Genomic DNA, 22992 nt, shown 5'->3' on the forward strand with positions numbered 1-22992 from the left:
TTTCTACATGACTTGGGCCGATCAGACACATCATGCTGGGCTCTCTTACAACTGAAACACTGGAATCATAGAAAATGCATTTTAGACAAAGCCTGGATTTTGACACTGCTCTGGAAACTCTGCTTTGAAACAGGAATTCTGAGTTTCAGTGGCCTCAAACAATGTGTTCAAAGTGTTCAAACAAGGAGGTTTGAAAGGGGATAAATCTAATGTTCTATGTGGTGACTTGCATGGAACTTAAAGGCATCTGAGGTATAATTAATGCTTAATCTGGGTTTATTTTTGTGCACAGTGTTACGTTCCTGACATTTATTTATTTCTTTATAATTATATTATATGTTTTTATATTACATATGTGTATATATTTTAATCAGTGGTTATATAAGCATATATGATAAATATATTAAAATAATATAAACCATATAAATAATATATGAATATATATAATATGATATATAAAATATATTATATAAATATGTAATGTATAAAATATACTTTTATATATTATAAATATATCATATATTTAACATTTTATATAAAATAATGAATATTCTATAATATATATTATAGATTAAAAATATATATAGATATTCCATTGTTGGAATATTAGTTCAGAGTAGATTAGGGAAGTTTTACTTCCCTTTTTCCTTGATAATAAATGACCAATTGCCTGTAACCTGAAACAGAGCCTGCAGTGATGGGTGGCTTTGTCTTAGACCTTTCCTTTTAGTTATGACAAAAAGTTTTGTGTAACTTCTCACTTCTGCTTCTTTAAAGATGAGAGAGTGGCTGCATCTCGATGTTGGACATTACCATATAACATGTTTTAAAGAGAAAAAAAATGCTAGGATTGTGGAATTCCCAACCAGTTGGGGTTGGCAGGACCTCTTGAGATCATGGAGTCCAACCCTTGCTGAAGCAGAGTCACCTGGTTGCCCAGGACCACCTCCAGCTGAGTTGGAGTTTCTCCAGGTATTGAGTCTCCTGGTTCTCCTGGTTGTGGAGACAAAGTCCAACTAACAGAGTGTTTTCCAGTGTTCAGGTGACATTTCATCTCTGGTGGGGTAGATGTTCCAGTCCCTTGGTCACCTCGCTGGCCCTGCACTGGGTCAGCTTCAGTAAATCCATGTCTGTCTTGTACTGGGAACCTGGAACTGGGCCCAGCACTCCAGATGTGCCTCCCCGGTCCAGAGGGAAGACACTACCTCCTTTATCACGTGAAAAGGTTGTGATCCACCAATTACACAAATAAGGAGATCAAATCAATTAAAGATGACCAAATATGAGGGGGGAGAGTATTTGGAAAGCTTGTATTTGTATGTTTGTGGTTACATATGAATAGGTTAAACTGTTAGAAGTATATATTTATGTACTTCTGGCAGGAAATGTTTACGTGCCAAACTCTAGCCTTGGTTTCATTGGAGTGTTCAGAACTGGGGTTTTGATTGTGAGTCATCTTTAGTCAGAGCAGAGCCTGACATTTCTATCTGAAAGGGCAAACCCTGTGCACTGAGGTGGGGGAGTTGGACCCATTTAGGTTTTTTATTGACTGATGAAGTGTCTCAGAAGTGGAGGAGAGCAGGGAGTGAATATATTCTGTTTGCCTCCTCCCTGAGCACTGTTTGATATGAGTCTCATGAGGTAATGTGTCGTGCCAGGCTGGCATGGTTGTTCTAGAAATAAAAGCCAAGCCGAAGTTTAGAGGTGCATCAACATCCCTTGGAAAGTGTTGGAGCAGCTCCTCATGGCTGGAAAATTATAAAATTGTGGGTTACAATTTGGCTGCTGCCCATGTACATGAACCAGGGAAAATATTTGGTGCCCGTTTCTTTGTGAAAATGCAAGGGAGTCACAGTAGAATTGTAAAATCATGGAATCCCAGACTGGTTTGGATTGGGAGGGACCTTAAAGGTCATCTCGTTCCACCTCCTGCCCAGGGCAGGGAACATTCCTCTAGACCAGCTTGCTCCAAGCCCCATCGAGCCTGGCTTTAAGTACATTTTTAAGCCTCACTGCAGACCTTGCTTCCAGTTTTCAGACCTATGTCTGTAAACTGATGGGTTTTCTTAAGAAAAATTCCCTGAAAGAGAAGTAACTCACGAAAATGTCAAGAACAAACTTGTTCTAAACCAGGAGGAACTTCTTTCTCCAGCATACTGACATCTGTTATAATCATCTCCTAATTCCAGAAGACAGGTTCTTTGTCATCTAAATAATACCTTTTTTTCCTATCATGGAAAGTGACAAAGTGAAATCCTTTCCTTATAATTCTCTGTTCAAAACTGATGCTCACGAATCTCCCAGCACTGGCTCAGCAACTTCCACCCTCATCTCTAGACATCGTGAAACTTAATAAGCTTCTCTCTTGTTGCATGTTGATGTGTACGAGTTCCTGACTCAGCTTGCTGCTCAACTAAACCCTAAGTAAAAGTTTAATAGCCCTGATTCACCCCTGGGCAGCTCTGGTTCTGACACCAAGAAACTTTGATCTGCTCTGTTGAGCTGGGGTGGCATTGAAGGAGAGGCTGAAGTTGAAGTTGAAGTAGATTGGACGGGTCTTGGAGCAACCTGGTCTAGTGGAAGGTGTCTCTGCCCGTGGCAGAGGTGGGGGGAACAAGATGACCTTTAAGGTCCTTCCATCCCAAACCATTCCATAGCTCAATGAGAGCTGTCAGGTTCCTTTCACTCCTGGGCACAAGGTTTCCTTCAGCCTGGTGAATAAGTGGGGACAAACACTGCTTAAAATACTGTGGGCAAGGAACTGGTGTGGGATTTTGTTTTCCAGGGTCCATTCCTCACTTTTCACTTAAATATTTCCATCCTTCCAGACCAGCTCTTTCCACAGAGTAATTTCTGCCCATGGTTTGTAAAATGGTTGTTTTTTCCCAAGTCCCTTCCTATCTACTGTATTCCCAGTGAGCAGCCAACTTGTGCAGTTTAATAATTAGGCAGGTTTTTTCAGACCTTTAAAGTGTTTGTTTAAAGCCAGGAAGGTGTCAGAGTTGGAGCTGCTGAACATTTTTGCCAGTGGAAACATGTCCCAGTGTGTTCCTGGGATATCTTGTTCCTACCAGTTTTGCCTCTCCATGTCTGGGCTATGAAATGGGATTACAGAACTTTGGGAATGGGATTTGATGGAGACCTCTGAGAGTTACCAAGAGTACAGGACAGTCCTAACAGGGAAGCCTTGCTGGAATACTTGTCTGGTTCCTGAAGTTTTAAATATCAAAATATAGAGTTAGGGAAGAAAACAACTTGTCTCCATGTTTATCAGGAACTGCTGGCACAGCTGTGAGGTTTCACCTGTTATTTTTATTAGATTGCTCTTCTGCAGCAAACAAATATGGGAAAAACCCCTATTTTAAATTATTTTTTTATTCTAAGTAAAGGAATAAGCCTGATTTTACAAGCAGAAATGTCTGTTTTGTAGAATATGGCAAAAGTTTTCAGAATATTAGAATTAACATCCTTATATTTGCTTTTTCCTTAATGCCAGTGTGAGCCTGAGGACCTTCACTGGCATCATTTCTGGGTTATACAGAACATTCAGAGCTGGATTTGGGCAGAGAGATGATAAAGGGAAGGTCATGTTGAGTTTCATTGTGGTTTCATCCCAGTAGAGAATTTCAACCTGAAGAAGGACCAATACATGTGTGGTGTCTGATTTGAGAGGCTTGAACCGGGAGAGACATGCTGGAGATTATGTTGAACAAAAAGAATTGAAGTAAAACATTCTGTCTCGTTTTGAATTTTATTTGACTTTTATTTAATAACTTTCATCAAAATATGATGGAGAGAAGGTTTTGCTGAGAACAGCGCTGGAAGTACAATTGAAGGCATTATTATATTTAGGATAAATGATATTTGCTTAAGGCATTTTGTGAAATGAAACATCATTGAATATATTGAAGATTCGAAGTCACTTATAAATACTTAATGAAATTTTTTTGACTGTATGGTATCATCATCATTCTTACCAAATATTTCCAGTTTTCATAAGTTTTCTCAAATTTCAAAAGTTTTAAAGTAAAAGCAGTTCCAGCCTGATTTTGGCAGGTGTCTGTAACCAACAGTTTGAACCTCAAAGTGTTTTCTTTAAAAAATTTAACTGTCAGATGAGCAGGATGAATCTCGAGAGCATGAGCCACAGAGTGGGTCCAATTTTGTAACCAATAGAATTAAATTTCATAACAATAGGACTAAATTTCACAACTAGGGAGGAAATAAATGTAAGATGGGCGCACAGTTGTGATTTATGTTTTTTCTTTCTTTGTTTCAAACTTTAATTTGAAGAGTAAAGAGCGTAACTACAGAATGTGTTGTAAATATCTATCTACAAATAGAGTTTAAACCAACTGAACATTCAAGATCTGAAGGGAAAAGTTGTCAGGTTTCTGACAGTGAGTAGGGAACAAGCTTGTTAAAATACTGTTTTTATATATATGTATTTAATATATACAAATAAATATATATTTAATGTTCTAAAAGACACCATAACCTGGTTGCTAATGTCTTTCTCTTCCATTTCTGCTGAGCACAATAATGTAGATATTTTTTACACCTTTTGGAAAAGATGGAGTATGTTTTTACTCCAAGAACACTTTTCCTATGCTGTGATACAAGTGACACCTGATGGAAAGGAGAGCTTAACATGAGCTTTTCCAGTCTTAGATGGAATTTCAGTGTATGAACTGAACTTCTAAGAGAAAACCTGTGAATTAACAAAATCCTAGGACCTTATGGAAGTTGGGAAGTAGGGGGATTGTGGCCAAGCTCTTGCTCAAAACCAGCTTTGATGTTCCCTCAGCTGCTGGTCCCCCTGAGTATCTCCAGGTGAAGCTTCCTCAGACTCTCTAGTTCTGTTCTAGTGGTTGAGTCACTGTGGAGACTTTTTTCCTTCTATTTAGTCAGAATTCCCTGTGCTACTGATTTTCCTGTTTCCTTGGCCCTTTCCTGTGCACTGCTGAGAAGGGGTGAGGTCTGGCCACTCCACAACCCCTCGTACGGAGTCGAGCAGTTAAATCACTTTGTGCCTTTTCTGACCCTTGACTACACTGTCTGGCTTGGGGGGATCCAGCAATGCTTCATGTGATCACATTTTGCTGATGGAGAAGCCATTTCATGCATCACTTTATTGCTGTATTTCCCTTTTAATTAGGGTGAAAGAAACAAAAATTGTAATTAAAATATCAGTGTTTTAGAACATTTGTTTTGCTTGTACCTTAAGGTAGCCAGATAAGGTCAGGAAAGATTCTACAAGGATGAACCTGGTTTTGATGACTTTGTAACAGTTTTTGATGCTGCTTCTTAGTTTCCATGTTCTGTTGGACTTGTCTCTGTTCCCTCCAGTTCATACCTATCAATGTTGGCAGAGGAGTAAGGAGGTATAATTAGCCTCTGAATTAATTTAGGCCAGTTATTAATAGTATCCTGAAACTCCAAAAAAAAATGAAGTCCTGCAAGAACATTCCAGGAGGAGCAGCCAGGAGCAGGAAACCATCTGCCTGGAGATGGGGTTGGGAGGGTTCGGGAGGAGGTGACATGGTCGAAGTCATCGTAGAGCGTCATAACTCACCAGAAAAGTTCCTCCCCATCCTCTTCTCCTCTGCCTCTGCTTTTATCCCCTCAGAACAGTAGCATTAGGATGTTGTTCATCTCTCTGATACCATCTGTTTTCCTGGGTGGGCGGGAGAAATGGGATTCACTCCAAGCTGTTCCAAATGTTTTTCCCTTGTTGGGGCTGAGATTCAGATGTTCATGTTCAGCTCCTCGTGCGGTTCAGTGGCACTCGGAGTCCTGCACCCGGGGCATCCTGATCCAGATGGCACCTGACCCAGGGAAGCTGGGGCAAGCTTTTATAAAAAGGGTCAAGCTTTTCCTGAAAGATGTCCACTTTTTCTAAAAGGTGAAAAATCTCTACATTATTATGCTCATATATTTACATTATATATGCTTACTTAATAATGTCCTGTCTACATTATTATGTTCCCAGAAATGGAACAGAAAGACTTAAACAACCAGAGTTAGGGTGTCTTTTAGAATATTAAATATATTAAATGTATATAATCACCTCTTTAAAAAGGGCTGAGGCGGTCCCTGTGATATCAGAGGGCACTGGTTCATCGTGGAACTGTCACTGTCTCCCTCTGCTGCATTTACAGTTTCTTCTCACTTGGGTATTGACTAAATGCTTTCCCCTAAGCTTCTGTCCAGCTTTTATTCCATCCCTGTCTTACCTCTATCTACTCTTACATGTCTCTGTGATCATGTTGAAAACTGCTGATTTTTCACATGTTTCTGGATTCTTTCATATTCCACTCCAAATTCGTTTTATTTTCCCTCCATTCCCATGGTGGCCAGTTGTCCTGCTCTTCTTCTCTTGGCTGTCCTCATTTTTTAGCCCTATATTTTTATTCAACAGGCAGCTGACAGGCTGAGCACAATGCTATTCTTTTTTTATTTGCTTTTTTTCAGTTTGTATTTAGATGCCTTTAAACCAGTGAATCTCACCAAAAAGCTGAGGCTGAGAAACTGGGAAGAGCTTCTTGGGACTTTTTCCTGGCTTTTGCAACATCTCCCGCAGAGTTTTCTGCAAGTGCCTCTTTTGCCTGACAATGCTGTGGAAAGCTGTCAAAACCAGCTGGAAATTCTGGGAATTGAAATCCTGTCAGATCAGTCCCAGAATCTGAGAGTGTTCTGGGTTGGAAGGGACCTGAAAGCCCATCTCATCCTATCCCCTGCCATGGGCAGGGACACCTTCCACAGACCTGGTTGCTCCAACCTGGCCTTGAACACTTCCAGAACTGGTGCATCCACAACTTCTCTCATTGATTCCTATTTCTCAGGCAGTAGATGGCATGAAATTATTATATTTTTTTATGTAAATTCCTTTCTTTCCTTTCAGTTCAGTCCTGGTTTTATCTGGAGTTTATCTTTTTTAGGCCATGGAGGAGCTGAATTTTTATTTTGCCATCATGAATGTCAAAGAAAGGATGTGTGTAATTAGATATTGGCAGATGCATCTTGAAGTTATAAGAGCTGTGGTAAATTAATAAATGCAGTGTTGTTTGATAGTCACCCAAACTAAAAACTTTAATGTGCACCATTCGGTGTATTTTTATGTGGTTTTTTTAAATTGTTTTTTGAGGGGAACATCCACATCCCTACAGGAACCCTTTAATTGCCTTCTCTGGGTCTCACAAAGAGAATCCATATAGGCTGAAAAGTGACAAAGGACCTTTCAACTGTTAAATTACAAATCTGTTATAAATATTTCAATATAAATGAGCTTAAAAGTGTTTTGGTGAGTCAGAGAAAGTTGTCAAATGCCAAAGAGCACTGGAATATTGGGGACCATGTGGGGACATTTATCAACAAGTGGTTTTCAGCGTTATCAGTAGAAATGGTGCTGGAATAATTAGAATGGAAGTAAACTGATGAAATCATAAACTGTCTAGATAAAATGGTAAAAGCTTGAGGAAAACCCTTGATTCTTTTGCTTACACTGACAAACAGGGATTATTCAGTTTGGTTGTGGAAAAAGGTGTATGAAATACTGGATTGATGCAGTTCAGAAAAATGAGTTAAATCTTTTTAAAATGCACCTGCTTGAGTGTTGTACTCTGAAACAGATGGAATTATAATATTGGCAATTAACCTGAGCATTTTAAATTGGGATTTGGAGTACATTAGAACATCTTTCCAAGCATTGGTATGAATATTGTGGCCTAGCTGTAATTCAGGCGGATCTGGGCATGCTTTCTCAGTTTTATTTGGTGTTAGGGTAGTACCTCCTGCAATGGTGAGTCTGGTTTGATTTGGCATTGTCTAAATAATTTGATATGTTCAAATATTTGATACCTGGTACAGAAAGTCTGTCCATTAAAATACCATCATTGTGCTAATTCAGTCCAGGACTGGAAATTCCATATGTCCCTTCCCTTGGCTCATAACTCTGTGTGGGCCAGATATGAGCTCCTTTTCACATTTCTGGTCACCAGAACAGATTGTACAATGGAAATTTTGTGTCTATTTATAAGTTGCTGCCAAAAAAATCAGAGCCAGAGGGCTCCTCCTGCCCATATCCAGGTAGGACTTAATTCTGCAGGTGGGTTGATGCTCAAATTTTGTCTAGTTCTTTGTCCATGGTTTTTTAATCTTGCTCCAGGCTGTGACACTGGACATTTAGCATTCCATGTGCTTGCTCTGGAGATGTTTTAGCCCTTGGAGTGTCTGCTAAACTAAAAGAGCTGAGACAAGGCAAGTCCTTATGTTTTATAAGAGTGAATGTTTAGGATAAACAAGAGAAATACTAAAAAAAACCCAAAGCAAATACTTGTTGCTGAATGAAAAGAATGTGGCAAAGTGTTTGAATCTTCCAGACCTATTGTATTCACACCTGTAATTCCCAAATATCTGCTGAACCCTTCCTTTAAGAATGCAGCCCTTGTATTTCCAGAGAGGAACAATTTGGTGCAGTTCTGGTTGATGAGCCCCGTTTACAATGAAAGTGATAAAATTCTCTTCAGAAAGTCATTGCTAAGATTGCATAATTGGGCATTAAAGTTCTGATTATACTTTACAAACTCTGGGACTTTGTTAAAAACCTGCCATTCCAATGTACCGAATTTCAGTGTTTGACAGCTCAGCTGTGAGAGGGTTTTTAGAGAACATTTGTACCATAAGAACAGCATGTTAATTGACTAAAAAAAACTGGGACAGATTAATCATGGGAGAGAACAGGATACTTAAGAGAACGGAGTTCTAGAGCCCTCTGCTGATGAATTCCTTCCTGGAAAGGGTGGTCAAACATTGGAAGGGGCTGCCCAGGGAGGTGGTGGAGTCCCCATCCCTGGAGGTGCCCGAGGAACAACTGGACGTGGCACTCGGTGCTCTGGGCTGGGTGACACGGTGGGGATTGGACTCGATGGGCTGGGAGGGCTTTTCCAACCTCAGTAATTCTGCGATTCTGTGAGTCAGAAAATTAATCTACAGAGAATATTTACTAACAGCTTGTACTTTCACCCCAACCGTCAAGCCTCCTCTCTTGGTTTGGTTTCCAACACTGTTGATCAAACGTGAGCCCCTTCCAGCTCGTGTCAGTGCCAGGATTGATGTCAGAGGCTTTGGAGGAGGATGGAGAAGCAGAAATCTTTATTTTCCATGATGCCCCTAAACATACTTGTTCTTATACCTACTGCACAGTAAACCTGAGTTTTTAGGTGTTCCAGTCGCTAAAACACAGAGTGACATTGTCTGCAGCATTTTGAGAGTGACTGACCTAAGCTGATAACCTGGACCTTGATAAGGAGTTTACATCCACAAACTGGCGAATATTTATTTATTTATTTTTAATTTATTAGATGGGAGCGGAGTTTGTGTCAACCAGTCCTGGAATCAGAGAATATAATGAGTTGGAAGGGACCCACAAGGATCACCGCAGTCCAGCTCCTGGCCCTGTGCAGGGCTTGTTTGTTGTTCTTTGAGGACAGACCTCTGGTACGGCTTTTTTTGTTTTCTGGATTTAGAAAGCCAAGGCTTCCTGGCACAGTCATTTCCTTGGAAGAGAGAGGAGCTGTCCTGAAGGTGCCCTTAAATCTGCTGGTTTCTCATACAAGGGCTGACACTGATGGCACTGTGGGCTGGGCTGGTGGCACTGGTGCTGCTGAGGTTGGGAGCTTGGTGTTTGCACCCTCCACCCCCGTTCCCCAAGGAAGGAGATGATTTAATTTCAGACAGAGAGACTGCTCTGAATTCATCTTGAGATGATTGGGGGAACCAGCACCGGCAAAACATGTTTAAACCACAAACAGGGAATGCATTTAAGTGTTAAAAACTGGGCTTCTGAGAGAAAGTGAGAATGTACCGCCCACAGATTTCCTTAGGGAAAAGATATCAAATTTTAAGAAATCACTTGCCAGTACTACATTATAATATTCTTGTGATCTCTGATGGCTGTGTAGGCAATCAGAATCATGGAATCATGGAATAATTCCATAATTCCATGATATACATTGAAATACTCATGTATTCAGGGGCAATGAGGTATTTATAGAGATCAATGTCTGCTTTAATATAGAATTGTGTTCTCATATTCAGCAACCAATTTTCATGGCTACTTTTGGGAATTAAGCCTTTGAGATTTCACTTGTTCTGACATTTTGCTCTCCAGACATAGAATAGGCTTTTACATTCCCATAATCTGATTAATGGATACATATGGAAGCATCTTCCAGCACAGCATTAATGGGGACAGTGAAACAAAGGGGGAGCCCTGGAAAAGTCTTGTATCCACAGCCAGGAAGGGGGACAGAATAACAGAAGAAAGAGGAACTGATGGACACTAAAAGGTTTTATATTTTTCTTGTCAAAATGTAGAATGTGGAATAAAGGGGGCAAAATTTTTAGTAGTGATGAACAATGGGAAGAACTAAATTACGTATTTGTGCAGTTCGGTGGGAAAACTTGAATGTTTATGTAGGGACTCATAGAAGGTGGGAATGGTTATATGGTAAAGAGAGGCAGCCTGACTTTTGGAAACAATTGTAGTGGTGCATAGCTTAAAAACCACACATGGATGTGTTGGGGAGCTGAAGGGCAGAGGGGTTTGGACAGAAAACCTGTGCTTGGGGTGTGAAGGGGTGGAATCAAGAAGTGTTAGGAGGTGGAAGGAAGGAGAGGACGGGGCAGATGAGAAGTTATTGCTGGTGAATATCTGGAAAACCAGAAAAGACTAAAGAAGGTAGATGACTGATGGGAAATAGCAGGAATATCCACAGGAATGGTGACTTATGGGATAGAAACTCCAGGCAGAGTTGGAGTGGTGGAGAAGGTTGGCAGAAAACCTGGCATGGCATCAGAACTGCATGTTTTAATGATTTAAAAAAATCCCCATTTTTTCAGAGAGGAAAAGGTTTTTGAAAAAGTTTTGTGATTGGATGTGAACGTTTCCATGGGGGAGCAAGCAACACACATTTTCTAGGCAGCTTCTTGTGTGGATTTCAGATGTTTTGGAAATATAGATAACTAAACAAGTAAGTGTTATGACACATTGAAAATGAACTTGATCTCCTCCTATTTTGGACTTCAGTCATATAGTGACTGTCCCATCCACACCTGAGTGAGGCAGCAGTAACAGGGAGGAGGATAAAGGTCCTTTGTCCCTCATGATGAGATACTGAGGAGCTGGAGCATGTGCAGGGAAGGGAACAGAGCTGGGGAAGGGTCTGGAGCACCAGGAGAGGCTGAAGGAGCTGGGGGGGCTCAGCCTGGAGAAAAGGAGGCTCAGGGGGGACCTTCTGGCTCTCTGCCACTCCCTGACAGGAGGGTGGAGCTGGAGGGGGTTGGGCTCTGCTCCCAGGGAACAAGGGACAGGATGAGAAGAAAATGGCCTCAAGCTGCGCCAGAGGAGGTTCAGGTTGGATATTGGGAAAATTCCTTCCTAGAGAGGGCTGTCCAGCCCTGTCATAGGAATGGAGTCTTCATACCTGGAGTTGTTCAGAAAACGTGTGGATGTGGCTCTTGAGGACATGGTTTAATAGTGGTGCTGGTTGACAGTTGATGATTTTAAAGATCTTTTCCAACCTTAACAATTCCATGATTCCACATCTGTGCCTGGGTTCTGCCATAGGATCAACTTTCATTGGGAGTCACAGTTGTCACTTTTAATTAAAACTTTCTTTTTCAGCAGCAGTTTGTAGCTGCACATCATCATCCCTGGAACTCTCGTTCTGCCAGCTCAGCACAATAACCCCAGTTTTCCTGCAATAAGCTCCTGCTAAGCTGATTAATATGTCAGGAATAATGCAGATGGATTGGGATGTAAAGTGCTGAAAAATAATTGGGTGTTCTGTAGGATCCTGGCCCTCTCTGAGGAAGAAACCAGACTTAACAAAAGCTATATTGCTCCTATTTAAATACCAATTTGTTTAGTTGATGCATTTAGCAGGTAAATGTTTTCTCTGCTGTTCCTTTGCAGAGCAGTTCCAGCCATTGCACCATAAAACAAGAAATAAAGTGTATTTCGGTCTACATTTCATACCAGCTAATCTTTTAAACTAAAGGATTACTTCAAATCAAAGCTGAAACACATCAAAGATCCAAGTTGAAATGTAAATTCCCTGCTTTCCAGACAGCACCTTTCCAAAGAAATTTCTCACATTTATTGGGATTCTCTTCTGCTTAAATGTCTGCAGGGTGAGCTGTCAAACTGGTTGTAATTTCTAGCAATTAAGAGCATTATTAATTTTCAACATGTGCCACTAATATGCAACAAATTACTGAAACTCTGCTGGTTCTATTAAAAATCTGAACAAAATCGGGGTTTTCCTTGAGGTTATGCAAAAACTGTCTTTAGGGAGAACAGGATACAGGTTTTTAATAATAAAACCAACCCTAGCAACTATTTTTGCTGTCATTAAAATGTCTTTGTTCTTCGTATGATCATCATCTATGATTAAGATTGTCTAAAAGTCATTTAGTCAGAAAATTTCTGTCTAGAAATTTCAAGGCAAGGCCAATAGTAAAGCTTGGAATTAATGAATATCTTATCAGAGAAGATAAAGATTTGGTGTTATATCACAAAGAGGGGTGTAAGGTTTGGTAATTCTGGTAAGAACTGATACTTTATAGAAATATTTCTGTCTTGAATTTTACTTTTTGTAAAAGTCCCAAATCTCAAGGTACTTATAGCAAAAAGAGTGAAACTTTCCAGAATTAATATTCTTGGGAGACAAAAGGTAAAGCTGAATCTTATTATTCATGCTTGGTTATTTTATTTTAGGATTAGCAAAATCTGAAGATGAACCTGAATGCAGACTATTGTAATGGGAATATAATGAAGGGAATTCAATTATCCTGCATTAAATGGCATTTCTGGGTGAGATATGCTGGTTATCTGTGCAAGAAAACAATTCAGAGAATATTTCACACCCCTCTTTTTGATAAACCGAATTCCCCTTTGGAAGCTTCCTAATGATTCTCTTATTGTGACTTCAGAACCATAGTTTCTTAATCTTTTCAGGAAGGGTAATGAAAACTATTACAAATGACTTATACATGTGGAATATCTAAATTCCTGATTTTGGAACATGACAGTGACCTGCCTGATTCCCTCATCTGGCTCCAGGGGGGAGTTTTGGGTGAATATCCTTTCTTCTAAGCAGGGTATGGAAAAGTATAAATTAAATAAAATATATAGTGATTTCCAGTGGAGAATCACAGAATCTCGTCTGCCCTAAGGAAGGCACTGTGAGTTTTCCAGTTTGTTCCAAAAGGCCAGAATTTGTGTTATATTTTCTTTGCAAAAGAGAGTTGATAACAGGGACTACACCTATGAAATGGAGCAAAGTTGGAATTAAAGAAAGAAACATGAAACAACCCTTACATTTCCTTCAGCCCAAAGTCTTTTCCTCACTGGTACTCTCCTGGCACTGGCCAGACATCCACTTCTGTTTCCTTTCTTCCCTTTTAATTAATTATGTGTGCTGCTTAGATGATTTACATAGTGTCCATTTCCAGTCTGGGTCACTGAAATAATGAGGGAACTTCAAAGCTCTCAGAGTCATCTTAATTTCCAGCCCCACATTTCAATTAGCAACACAACCCTATTAATAATTTAGAGATTTTAAAAAACGGAGGAATGTTCTCTCTGTGGATCTGAGCAGATGGAATCTTTCTCCATCTCTTCTACCTCTTCATCCAGCTTTTAGTTTTTAAACGTACTGCTCACCCTTCTATGATCTGCACCTTTGTAGGCACCATCTTAGGGCTGTTTTGTATGAAACTCTGAGTTTGTACTAACTTGTTTCTTTACTCAGTCAGTTGTGTAACTTTAGCACCTCTACTTTATATTCTTTATTCTAGCCAAGACTTTTGTCTGTAGCCATAACACTGTCCTTGTGACAGGAGAGCTGTGCTTATATAACTCTTACATCAGTCCTCGCTGCTAGTTTACATTTTCTCACCACTTTCCCAATCAAAAAGGAGTTCTGATGACATGTAATCTGCTTATTCTTTGTTTGAATAGCAGCAGCCCTCTTCCTTCAAGATTTTCTTTTTTTCCCAGGAAGATAACTGGGTGGGAAGGTGCATTGATGCAGCAGAGATTGCAGTCCTGCTTTCTGCCTCTCTACGAGCTCAGGTGACACCCCACCTGCAGTGCTGCCTCCAGCTCTGGGGTCTGCAGCACGGGAAAGACATGGAGCTGCTGGAGCATGTCCAAAGGGACCATGGAGATGCTACGAGGGCTCCCTCTGCTCCGGAGCCAGGCTGGGAGAGCTGGGGGTGTTCACCTGGAAAAGAAAAGGCTCCAGGAAGACATTAGAGCCCCTTCCAGTGCCTAAAGGGGCTCCAAGAGAGCTGGAGAGGGACTTGGGACAAGGACCTGCAGGGACAGGACAAGGGGGAATGGCTTCCCATTGCCAGAAGGCAGGGTTAGATGGGATATTGGGAAGGAATTCTTGGCTGTGAGGGTGGGGAGGCCCTGACACAAAGAAGCTGTGGCTACCCCATCCCTGAAAGTGTCCAAGGCCAGGTTGGATAGGGCTTGGAGCAACCTTGGTCTAGTAAAAGGTGTCCCTGCCCATGGCTGGGGATGGAAGTGGATAAGCTTTAAGGTCTCTTCTAACCCAAACCATTCCCTGGTTCTGTGATACCAGGAAAAGAAAGAGCTCAGGAGTTTGGGTTTCAGCCTCCTCTCGTGTCAGTAACTGGTGCTGTGTCCCTGTCCAGTCTGGCTCTGAGCTCTGGGAGTGCCGGATCCACTGGGAGTTGTCAGGGATGAGTGGCCTTGGCTGGAATCAGCTGAGGGTCTCCAATTTGGAGACTCTGGGTGGGACGGGGTTTTGGGGATGCTCTGGCTCTAAAGAAGCTGCTCTGTACTTCCACCTTTTCTTGAGTGGTAAAACACCTCTGGGAGAACCATAATGAGATGATGGAAAGTGGTATCAGTTCAGTGATTGATATGTTTGTGATTTCCAAGCTGGAACGTGTAACTTGCTGAGCCAACATACTTGCATATTGATTGTGTTGACTGTGCTGATAATAAGAGAAAGAAAGAACAGAAAAATCATCACTTATCTGTGAAGCAGCACAAAGGAGTCACTGAAGCGACTTCTTTGCTGCTTTGAATATAATTAATATTTTCTGAACCCTCTGGCAAATGTTGCCATTATTGCTCAGTTCAGCCTTGCAGTGCTCCCGTTCTCACTTCCAAGTTCTTTATTTTCTCAGTAATTCTCAATTCTTTAATTTCTCAGGATTTCTGAGTAACCTTCTAGCACTACCAGATCACTGAAACAGTGATTTCTTGGAGTCTTCTGAAGGGAATTTCAAGAGCGTGAGGGATTTTATGTTTGATACCCTGTCACATAGCACAGGCTGGTCCCCCGATAGCTGTTGGGTTTTGCCCTCTTTGAATTTTCATTCAGGTTATTCAGTGCAACCGGGAGCCAAGACCTACCTGAGATGAGAACACTTAAATGAAGCGTTACATGGAAAACTTTAGTAGAAAAATTAAATCCATAATTAATCTCTCCTGAAAAACAGAAAATTAAAAATTGATTTATCCTACCAATTATATATAGGCAAATTCTGGGTTTTTTTTGCAGTAGCATTTTAACTACCTCTTTTTTTCAGATACCTACTGACTCTTTAGAAGAATGTCACAGAATTCCAAGCTGGTTTGGGTTGGGAGGGACCTTAAAGCCCATCCAGTCCCACCCCCTGCCATGAGCAGGGACAGCTTTCACTAGACCAGGTTGCTCCAAGCCCCATCCAACCTGGCCTTGGACACTTCCAGGGATGGGGCAGCCACAACTTCTCTGGGCAACCTGTGCCAGGGCCTCACCACCCTCACAGGAAGAATTCCTTCCCAATATCCCATCTGACCTGCCCTCTGGGTACATTTCATCATATGTAGACCCATTGCAGAGGAAAAAACTTCTGAGATGGAAAAAGAAATTCTTCTATCTTGTATTCTGAAAAAAGCCTACTGCTTTTCTATTCTTCCAAGATCCTGGAGGTTTGGAGTTTGTCAAGCTGTTTCATCCCATCTTTAAATCAGTTTTGTGAACATGCAACAGTTTTCTCTGCCTCTGTCTTTCCAGCAGGGAAGGAATGTCTTCTCTTGTGCTTCCTTATAAACAGGGATTAGTGTTTTTGCCTCACAAAAGGTCCATTAATTCAGAAGGGATATTTTGTTGTAATTAATTTACATAAAACTCCTGTTTTGCTTAGATTAGGGATTTTCTTTAGAAGAGAACAAACTGCAGATGCTGATAATGAGATGCTTGCTTGAAGCTGATAAGTAGCAGGTTATATTTGTGCTTCTTTCATAGTTTCTTTATCTCATTCAAGAAATAATATGATTTTTGAGCTCTCTTGGAGTGAATAATCTCAGTGCGTCGTGTGTGACGTGTTGAGCAATGACCTCTAATCCCCACCAGGGAGAATTACAGTTCTTTCACTGGTTTAAATGGGGAAAAGCACTGAGCACTGGTGTTTCCATGAGGAGGTGGGAAGCCTTGCAGGAATTAAGGAATCTGATGGAGCATTGATGTGACTCAGCTCCTGCAGTTGGGGGGTGGCTCTTTGCTGACTCTCTTGGGCTGATCCTCTTTCCTCAGGAAAGAGAGGCCCTGAAAATTAGGATAGAACAAAATGTAGGTAATAAAAGTGTAATTACTAAAGCTGGAATTAGTCCAGGGTAAGAATTAATAATGCTGAAATTAATAAAAGGTTTAATTACCACAAGTCCACAGGGCATGCAGTGTTACTCCTTTCAAGCACAGGCCCTTCAATTCCATTGTGGTGCAAAGAACAGAATTCCCAGGGGATTTTTTAATAGATTTTTCAGCATTTCTGTGTGTTTTCTTTTTATTTACCAAGGGTAAATAATGGAGCAGGTTACAGACATGTGCAAATCCACTTCTTATCAAAATATATTAAAGTTCAGCCTTTCCTGTAGCCGTTCCTGCAGCAAATAGTCCCTCGGGAGCAGTTTCTGCAGGGGAGTCACCTCACACTCATTTCTCACAGGATCTTAGCAACGCACCACAATTCAGGTTCAAGTTCCTTTGCTATTCAAGTATTAATCTCTTCTTAAATCCAGTTTGTTCATCTCTCCAACTCACATCTGGGATTGGGTTAGTTTGTGTCTCCTGAAGAGGACATTTCCAATAGATAATCCAATTAATCCACAAACCTATTTTGTCATGACAGTCAGGCCTTACCAAAGCATTTGAGGAAGGCAGAATAGTTAACTCACTTCTGTTTATCCGCTTTTTTCCCTCTAGCTTTTAAAACAACTTTCTGTTGAAGAAGAAATTACAGTTATTTTTATGAACTGCAATAATGGAAATGCTTTTGTTTGCATAAGCAAAAGAAAAAACCTTTAAAAATTGGTTTGACTGCTGTAATTGCTATTTTTAGTGTGGTTCTATCACTTGGCTATTTGTAAACTTTCTGGCTGGTCTTTTATCCTGGTTTTGTTGTAGGGTTTTATTAAAATGGTGTGTTTGATGCCTGTGTCACAGCAGAGGAGAATAAAGCCCAGCAAAGTGCTTTGTAATTCCTGTGGGAAGAAGGGTTTGCCAAGGAGTTTTTGAAGTCCATGTCACTGTTCAGTTGTTCATTATCCTCCAATGGCTTGAAAAGCTACAAATAATTTGCTATTCCAAGGGCATTTATTTTTACTTTGTCAGGGTTTGAATTACGTTGCTTCCTGGATGTGAATCCCAAGAGGTTGGGCAGCTCCAGAGGTGGCTCTCGTTAGAAATTACGTGTTGTAGGACCAGTGCGCTGTCAGTTTTCATCTGTTTTGGTCTTGTGCACTCAACTGAATGATTTGGGAAGATTTCTGGAGCTAAAGGTGCAGTGCAGGTATCAGTAGGGACAGATTGGTGTTGAGGGAATGGCGAGCCTTATTTTGCTCTACTCGGACTAATTTAGTGCATTTTTTCCCTAAATGTAACTCAAAGCCTTGTAAGTGGTTTAGAAAATGGGAGTTGAATGTTTAGCCCTTCTTGCCTTTGTGATAACATGTTCCAGGAGAGCCTGATTTATCTATAATGTTAAAATAACTTCTCAAGATGTCAATATTTATTCCAGATTTAGGGACTGCCTGACATTATAAAATCTACTTATTGACTGCTCTCTCCATTCTGCAGTGGTAAGTTAAAGTGTTTTGTTCCAGTGACAAATAATAAGACCCAGTTTTGTAAACTCACTCAGGGGAGTTAGAGGTGCTCACACGAACCGAGGGACTGTCTGCAGCACTTGGCATCAAGGATGGGAGAAGTTTGGGAATGGGGAAACTTCCTAGACATCTATTTTACTGTAGAAAAAGTCCTTTCTGTGAGTTTTCAGCAGCCCAAGGTGGTACAAGAGGAGCAGGAATGGCAGGTGACCCAAACACCTGCTCTGGGGATGTGTTTGTTCTGGTTCTGTAAGCAGGGAAATTGGTGTTCTTTATTCCTCTGGTTGAGGACTCAGTGGAAATGCCTCAGCAGTGGCTGTGGGAAGCTGAGGAACTCTGCTGGTGTCAGAGGAACCAGATATTAACACTAATTTCTCAGGGAGGATCAGAACCTCTGCCTGATTCACCACTGTGACTCATGATCCAGGGACTGACACATCCCTCTGTGCTTTGATGAACGTGCTGGTACTTGTGCCTCCACACAGTTATTTTCACTGCTAAACCAAGCAATGGTTGTGGCTGGGCTTGGAGTGTTTCCTTCTGTCCTGGTGTAGGGAAAAGCTGCTGGGTTGAGGTTGTGTTTTGTGGTTCCACTGGCAAATCACACTTCTCCATGATCTGGAGAAAGGTAAAACAAGAGCTGCAGAATGCAGACTACAGAGATCCCTCAGGAAAACTGTATTCATGGACTGCAATCTTGATAAATCTAAATAAGAGTCCCCAAAATGCTGTTGGTTTCAGTAACCTGTGTTTTCTCCCCTTTTTCTTCAGTATGCTGCTTGGAGATGACAACCAAAAGGAAGATCATCGGCCGCCTGGTGCCATGCCGGTGTTTCCGAGGGGAGGAAGAGATCGTGTCCGTGTTGGATTACTCTCACTGTGGCCTGCAGCAGGTGCCAAAGGAGGTTTTTAATTTTGAGAGGACCTTGGAGGAGCTTTACCTTGATGCCAACCAGATTGAAGAGCTACCCAAGGTAATCCATGTTCTGCTGGAAGACAGCGTTGAGTCCTAAAATGTGTGTTGGACAGGGATGGCTCCTTTAGTCTGGAGAAGAGGAGACTGAGGGGAGACCTCATTGCAGTTACAACTTCCTTGGAAGGGGAAGAGGGGTTGGTGGCTCTGGGGGTTCAAGGGCAACTTTGTACAGTTTCTCCTGCCTTCTCGAACAGCCCAAGCAGCCTAACCCTCATCCTTATACTCCATGCTGGATGGGGCGGAGCAGGAGCACCGATGACTCCTTCCCAGCAGAGGAACACGGACAGTGGAGCCTTAAACTGGGAAATGAACAACTGTCCAAAAGAAATGGTTCTGCACAAGTAATTCCTGTGGCATTTGGTAGCTTGATCGGGAGCCACTACATTTGAATCCTCTTTATCCCTGCTTTTCAAAGCAAGGTCTCTGTCAGAATGAGCCCTTTATCCTTCTGGGATATCAGTGGGACCCTTCCAACTCAGAATATTCTGTGATTTTGTTGGGAAGTGCCAGTGCTGAGTAGGAGTTTCACAACTGCAATGAGATCACCTAAGTTATCCTTCCTGAGTAAAATTCCTCTTACGGAATCTTTCAATCTGTTCTTCTGCTGATTAATATTTACTAGGAGGAATGAAAAGTTACTGTAACTTAAGTATTCTGGAAACAAAAGAGAGCAAGGTGGTGGAAAAACCAATTAATGGCAGGTGCTGGCTACATAATGAAGCATGAAGGGATGTAATCCAACCCTTAATTGAATTTCTCTCCACAATAATGAAAGATGCTCACAAGTCTTTAATTAAACACTGTCCCCTGTAATCCACTCTCCATCATCTCACAGCACATTTCTCAGTTAGGCTGCACAGAGACTTCCTAGAAATTCTATTTCCAAATGTAAAAAATGTGCTTTTCCTGTTCCATGGAGTTGCTTTACTGGGATGTGATGGGTCACTGCTTGAGGTCATTGACTCCATCCCCAGTTCTGCACAGATGGGAAGGCAGGGCAGCTCCAGGAGCTTTAGTTCATGGGAAAAATGGCTGTGAAGAGCTGCCTGATCCCTCCTAGAGAAGAAAACAGAGAACCAGGAGTTTTTTCTGTTCCCATAAACATGAAATGGGTCTTGGTGGAGACCATTTGCTGCTGATGGATCCCTGAGATCCAGCTCTCTTTTATGTCATGGTTTCATTGTGCTACAGAAGAATATTGGAAATGTCTAATTTAGGTAGGGATTTTGGGTATTTTTGGGCTGGATCTTTATAATTTGGTATATATATTTTGGGTTGGAAGTATCAAAGTGGTTTTCAGACTGAGCTGCAGTGGCTGATGGAAGAAAAATAGAGCAGGGCATAGAATAATGCCATGATTCCATATGGGAAAACTGGGGACCAAAGGGAAGGAGGCAAAAATTAGGAAGGTGATAGTTTTTAGTTTTAATTTATTGTAAACACAGCATTTATCACACTCTTGGCCGTGTGTAAGAGAAGATTAATAAGAGTTAATTTGTTTTCTTGCTAGTGATCATTTTTGTCTTAAGCCTTTATTAATCATTACTGTGAATTAAACAGCCCAAGTAATTCCTTTATCAAATTTACTGCTTCAGATATTTTTGCCCCATGGCTCTGAACCTTTTTTCCACTGTTTAATTAATATTCTAAGGGAGAAAATGGCATTTTTTTTCCTAAAAATGGCACTATATTACTTACCATTAACTTTGTATTACATGTTACATTCTACCACAGGCAGAACTTTAGCCCCTCTGTAAATAGGATTTCAAATAACTTCTTCCACAGGACGTTTTTGTTAATTTTCCATTCTTTGCCAGATGTTTTGTGCCTCTGATATTACAATATTTTTTTGAAATTCCTTGTAATCTTGAACTTGATCATGTTTAAAAATATAATGATAAAATTTTAAAAATTATAAAAATTATAGAAGCACTGCAAAAAACTTGGTTAAGTCCTGATCTACCCTAATTGCTTTCACTGGTACTCTAGAACTCAATAGATTATTTTGCGTTAAGCTGATGCATTCAACTCATTCTACCTGCTTTTATTTTCAGTTTTACCTTACGTTTGATGTATCATAATTATGATTTTTCTGTTACTTCATTAGAAATTAGGTTTTAGTTTGTAGTTTTTATATTTCTTTTTTCTTTGAAGGATTTGCAGGAGTGTTATATAATTCTTACCCTATTTTCCCCTAAATCTTGCCAAGTCTTTATTTTCTTTGCCTTTGAATTCATCATCATGAGCTGCTGCTGCACAAATGTCCCTTATTTGGGTGAGTCAAATGAATGGATGACTAATAAAAAAGAGTATTGATCTTAATGAAGGTGGAGTGACTGGAAATCAACATCCAGAAAAACAGGAGTGGGATGAAAATTCTCCCCAGGAACCTTTGGAGCAGCCAAAGCCTTTCTGACTTGAGACATTCAGAATAAAAGTCCATTGTTATAATTAAATCTCAATGAGCACCTCTTGGGTTTTACTCTGAAAGGAATTTAAGTCGTATATGGAATCATCCAGAGTGATGATTCCAACCAAATCAGGATGGCAAGGCCAGGAAGCTCCAGAAACTCAGAAAAAACACCTTTGGAACATCCAGTGGGGGAAAAAAGTGGGCAATTTTGGGCCTACGTTCCCCACCCTTATATTCTTTCTGATACAACAGTACATCATTCAAATCATTCCAGAGGGAATATTTTTTATTAGGCCTCTTCCTTCAGCAGTTCCAAAGCCTTGGATGTGTTCAGACAGTGTCAGAACTCTGAGTTCCAAACCTTCCTCGGCTTCTAAAATAAGAATTCTCCAGGGAATGGCTGGGAATGTGCACTGGGCATTTAATTTTCCGTACAACATTTCATTCGTGGAGTTTAACTCATGAAATTTTCTGCCCAAACCTTCGCCTGGTTTGTATTTGTATCAAAATCTTACAGGTTCCTCCTGCTGAACATCCCCAGGGTCTGGAGCTGCTCTTGTGTAGAACAAGGGCCACCTCCAGAGCCTCTTACTTATGGTACTTTCAAGACTCATCCCAAATGACGTGCTTCCTTGCAAAAGGAAAAGCAGGTGCTCTTGGAAAGGAATTCCTTGTTCTCCAGAGAGAGATTTCCTGTGGATGAGGTGAAAAGTGCCTGCATGGAATGGGTTCTCCTGTTCCTCTTAGATTGTGCTTCTCATCCTGAGTATTCATTATTCACATGATTCCCTCCCGTTTTCTGTGAATTGGTCATTTTGAAGGAAAAGCAGAATTTTTCTAAAGGATTATCATTGAAAGTTACCTCAGAAATATTTCAAATTGTTCTAAAATTTACTTAAAAGTGAAGCAACAAGTGGCCATTTTCAAGCCCTTTTGATGTTAGTTTTCTCCTCCCTGGATTCTTCACTGAGTTTTCCATCTAGGAAATCAAATTATTTTGCATTCCCAGATAGGCTGTGAGTGAGTTTATGGACTTCATTCTCACAGATAAGTCTATGAGAAAGACTAAATCTGATGAGAACTGCACTGATACTGGAAAGACCCTTGTGAGATGCTTGCAAAGAGCAGTTGTTTTCCAGAACCCACTGAATTTTCTGGTGAAGACTGGGGACCTGCTTTTATAAAATAAGAATTTGAATGAAAAGTAAGAATCAAGTCCTGAATTTTGAGGGGGAATAGAAAGAACATATCACTGTATTAATGTCAGAGCATTTTTATACCTTGAAGATAATTAATCTGCATGCAGTCAAAATATAATTAAAATATGTAATGAAATTAAATATTTTTTACCACAAGACACAAAATTTTTTCAATTGATATGAAACATGTAAAACAGATCAATAATAT

The 22992-nt window shown here is 40.7% G+C and overlaps 1 protein-coding gene across 1 annotated transcript in view; it reads left to right on the forward strand.

Annotated features, from left to right (window-relative positions):
* The window catches only part of LRRC7 (leucine rich repeat containing 7), a 115861-nt gene that overhangs the window by 36141 nt on the left and 56728 nt on the right, over positions 1-22992 (forward strand). The window contains 1 exon segment of the mRNA XM_032696379.1: positions 18968-19170. Coding sequence (XP_032552270.1) covers positions 18968-19170 — 203 coding nt within the window.

The sequence above is a fragment of the Chiroxiphia lanceolata genome, chromosome 9, assembly GCF_009829145.1.
Source record: "Chiroxiphia lanceolata isolate bChiLan1 chromosome 9, bChiLan1.pri, whole genome shotgun sequence".
In the NCBI taxonomy this organism is placed as follows: domain Eukaryota; kingdom Metazoa; phylum Chordata; class Aves; order Passeriformes; family Pipridae; genus Chiroxiphia; species Chiroxiphia lanceolata.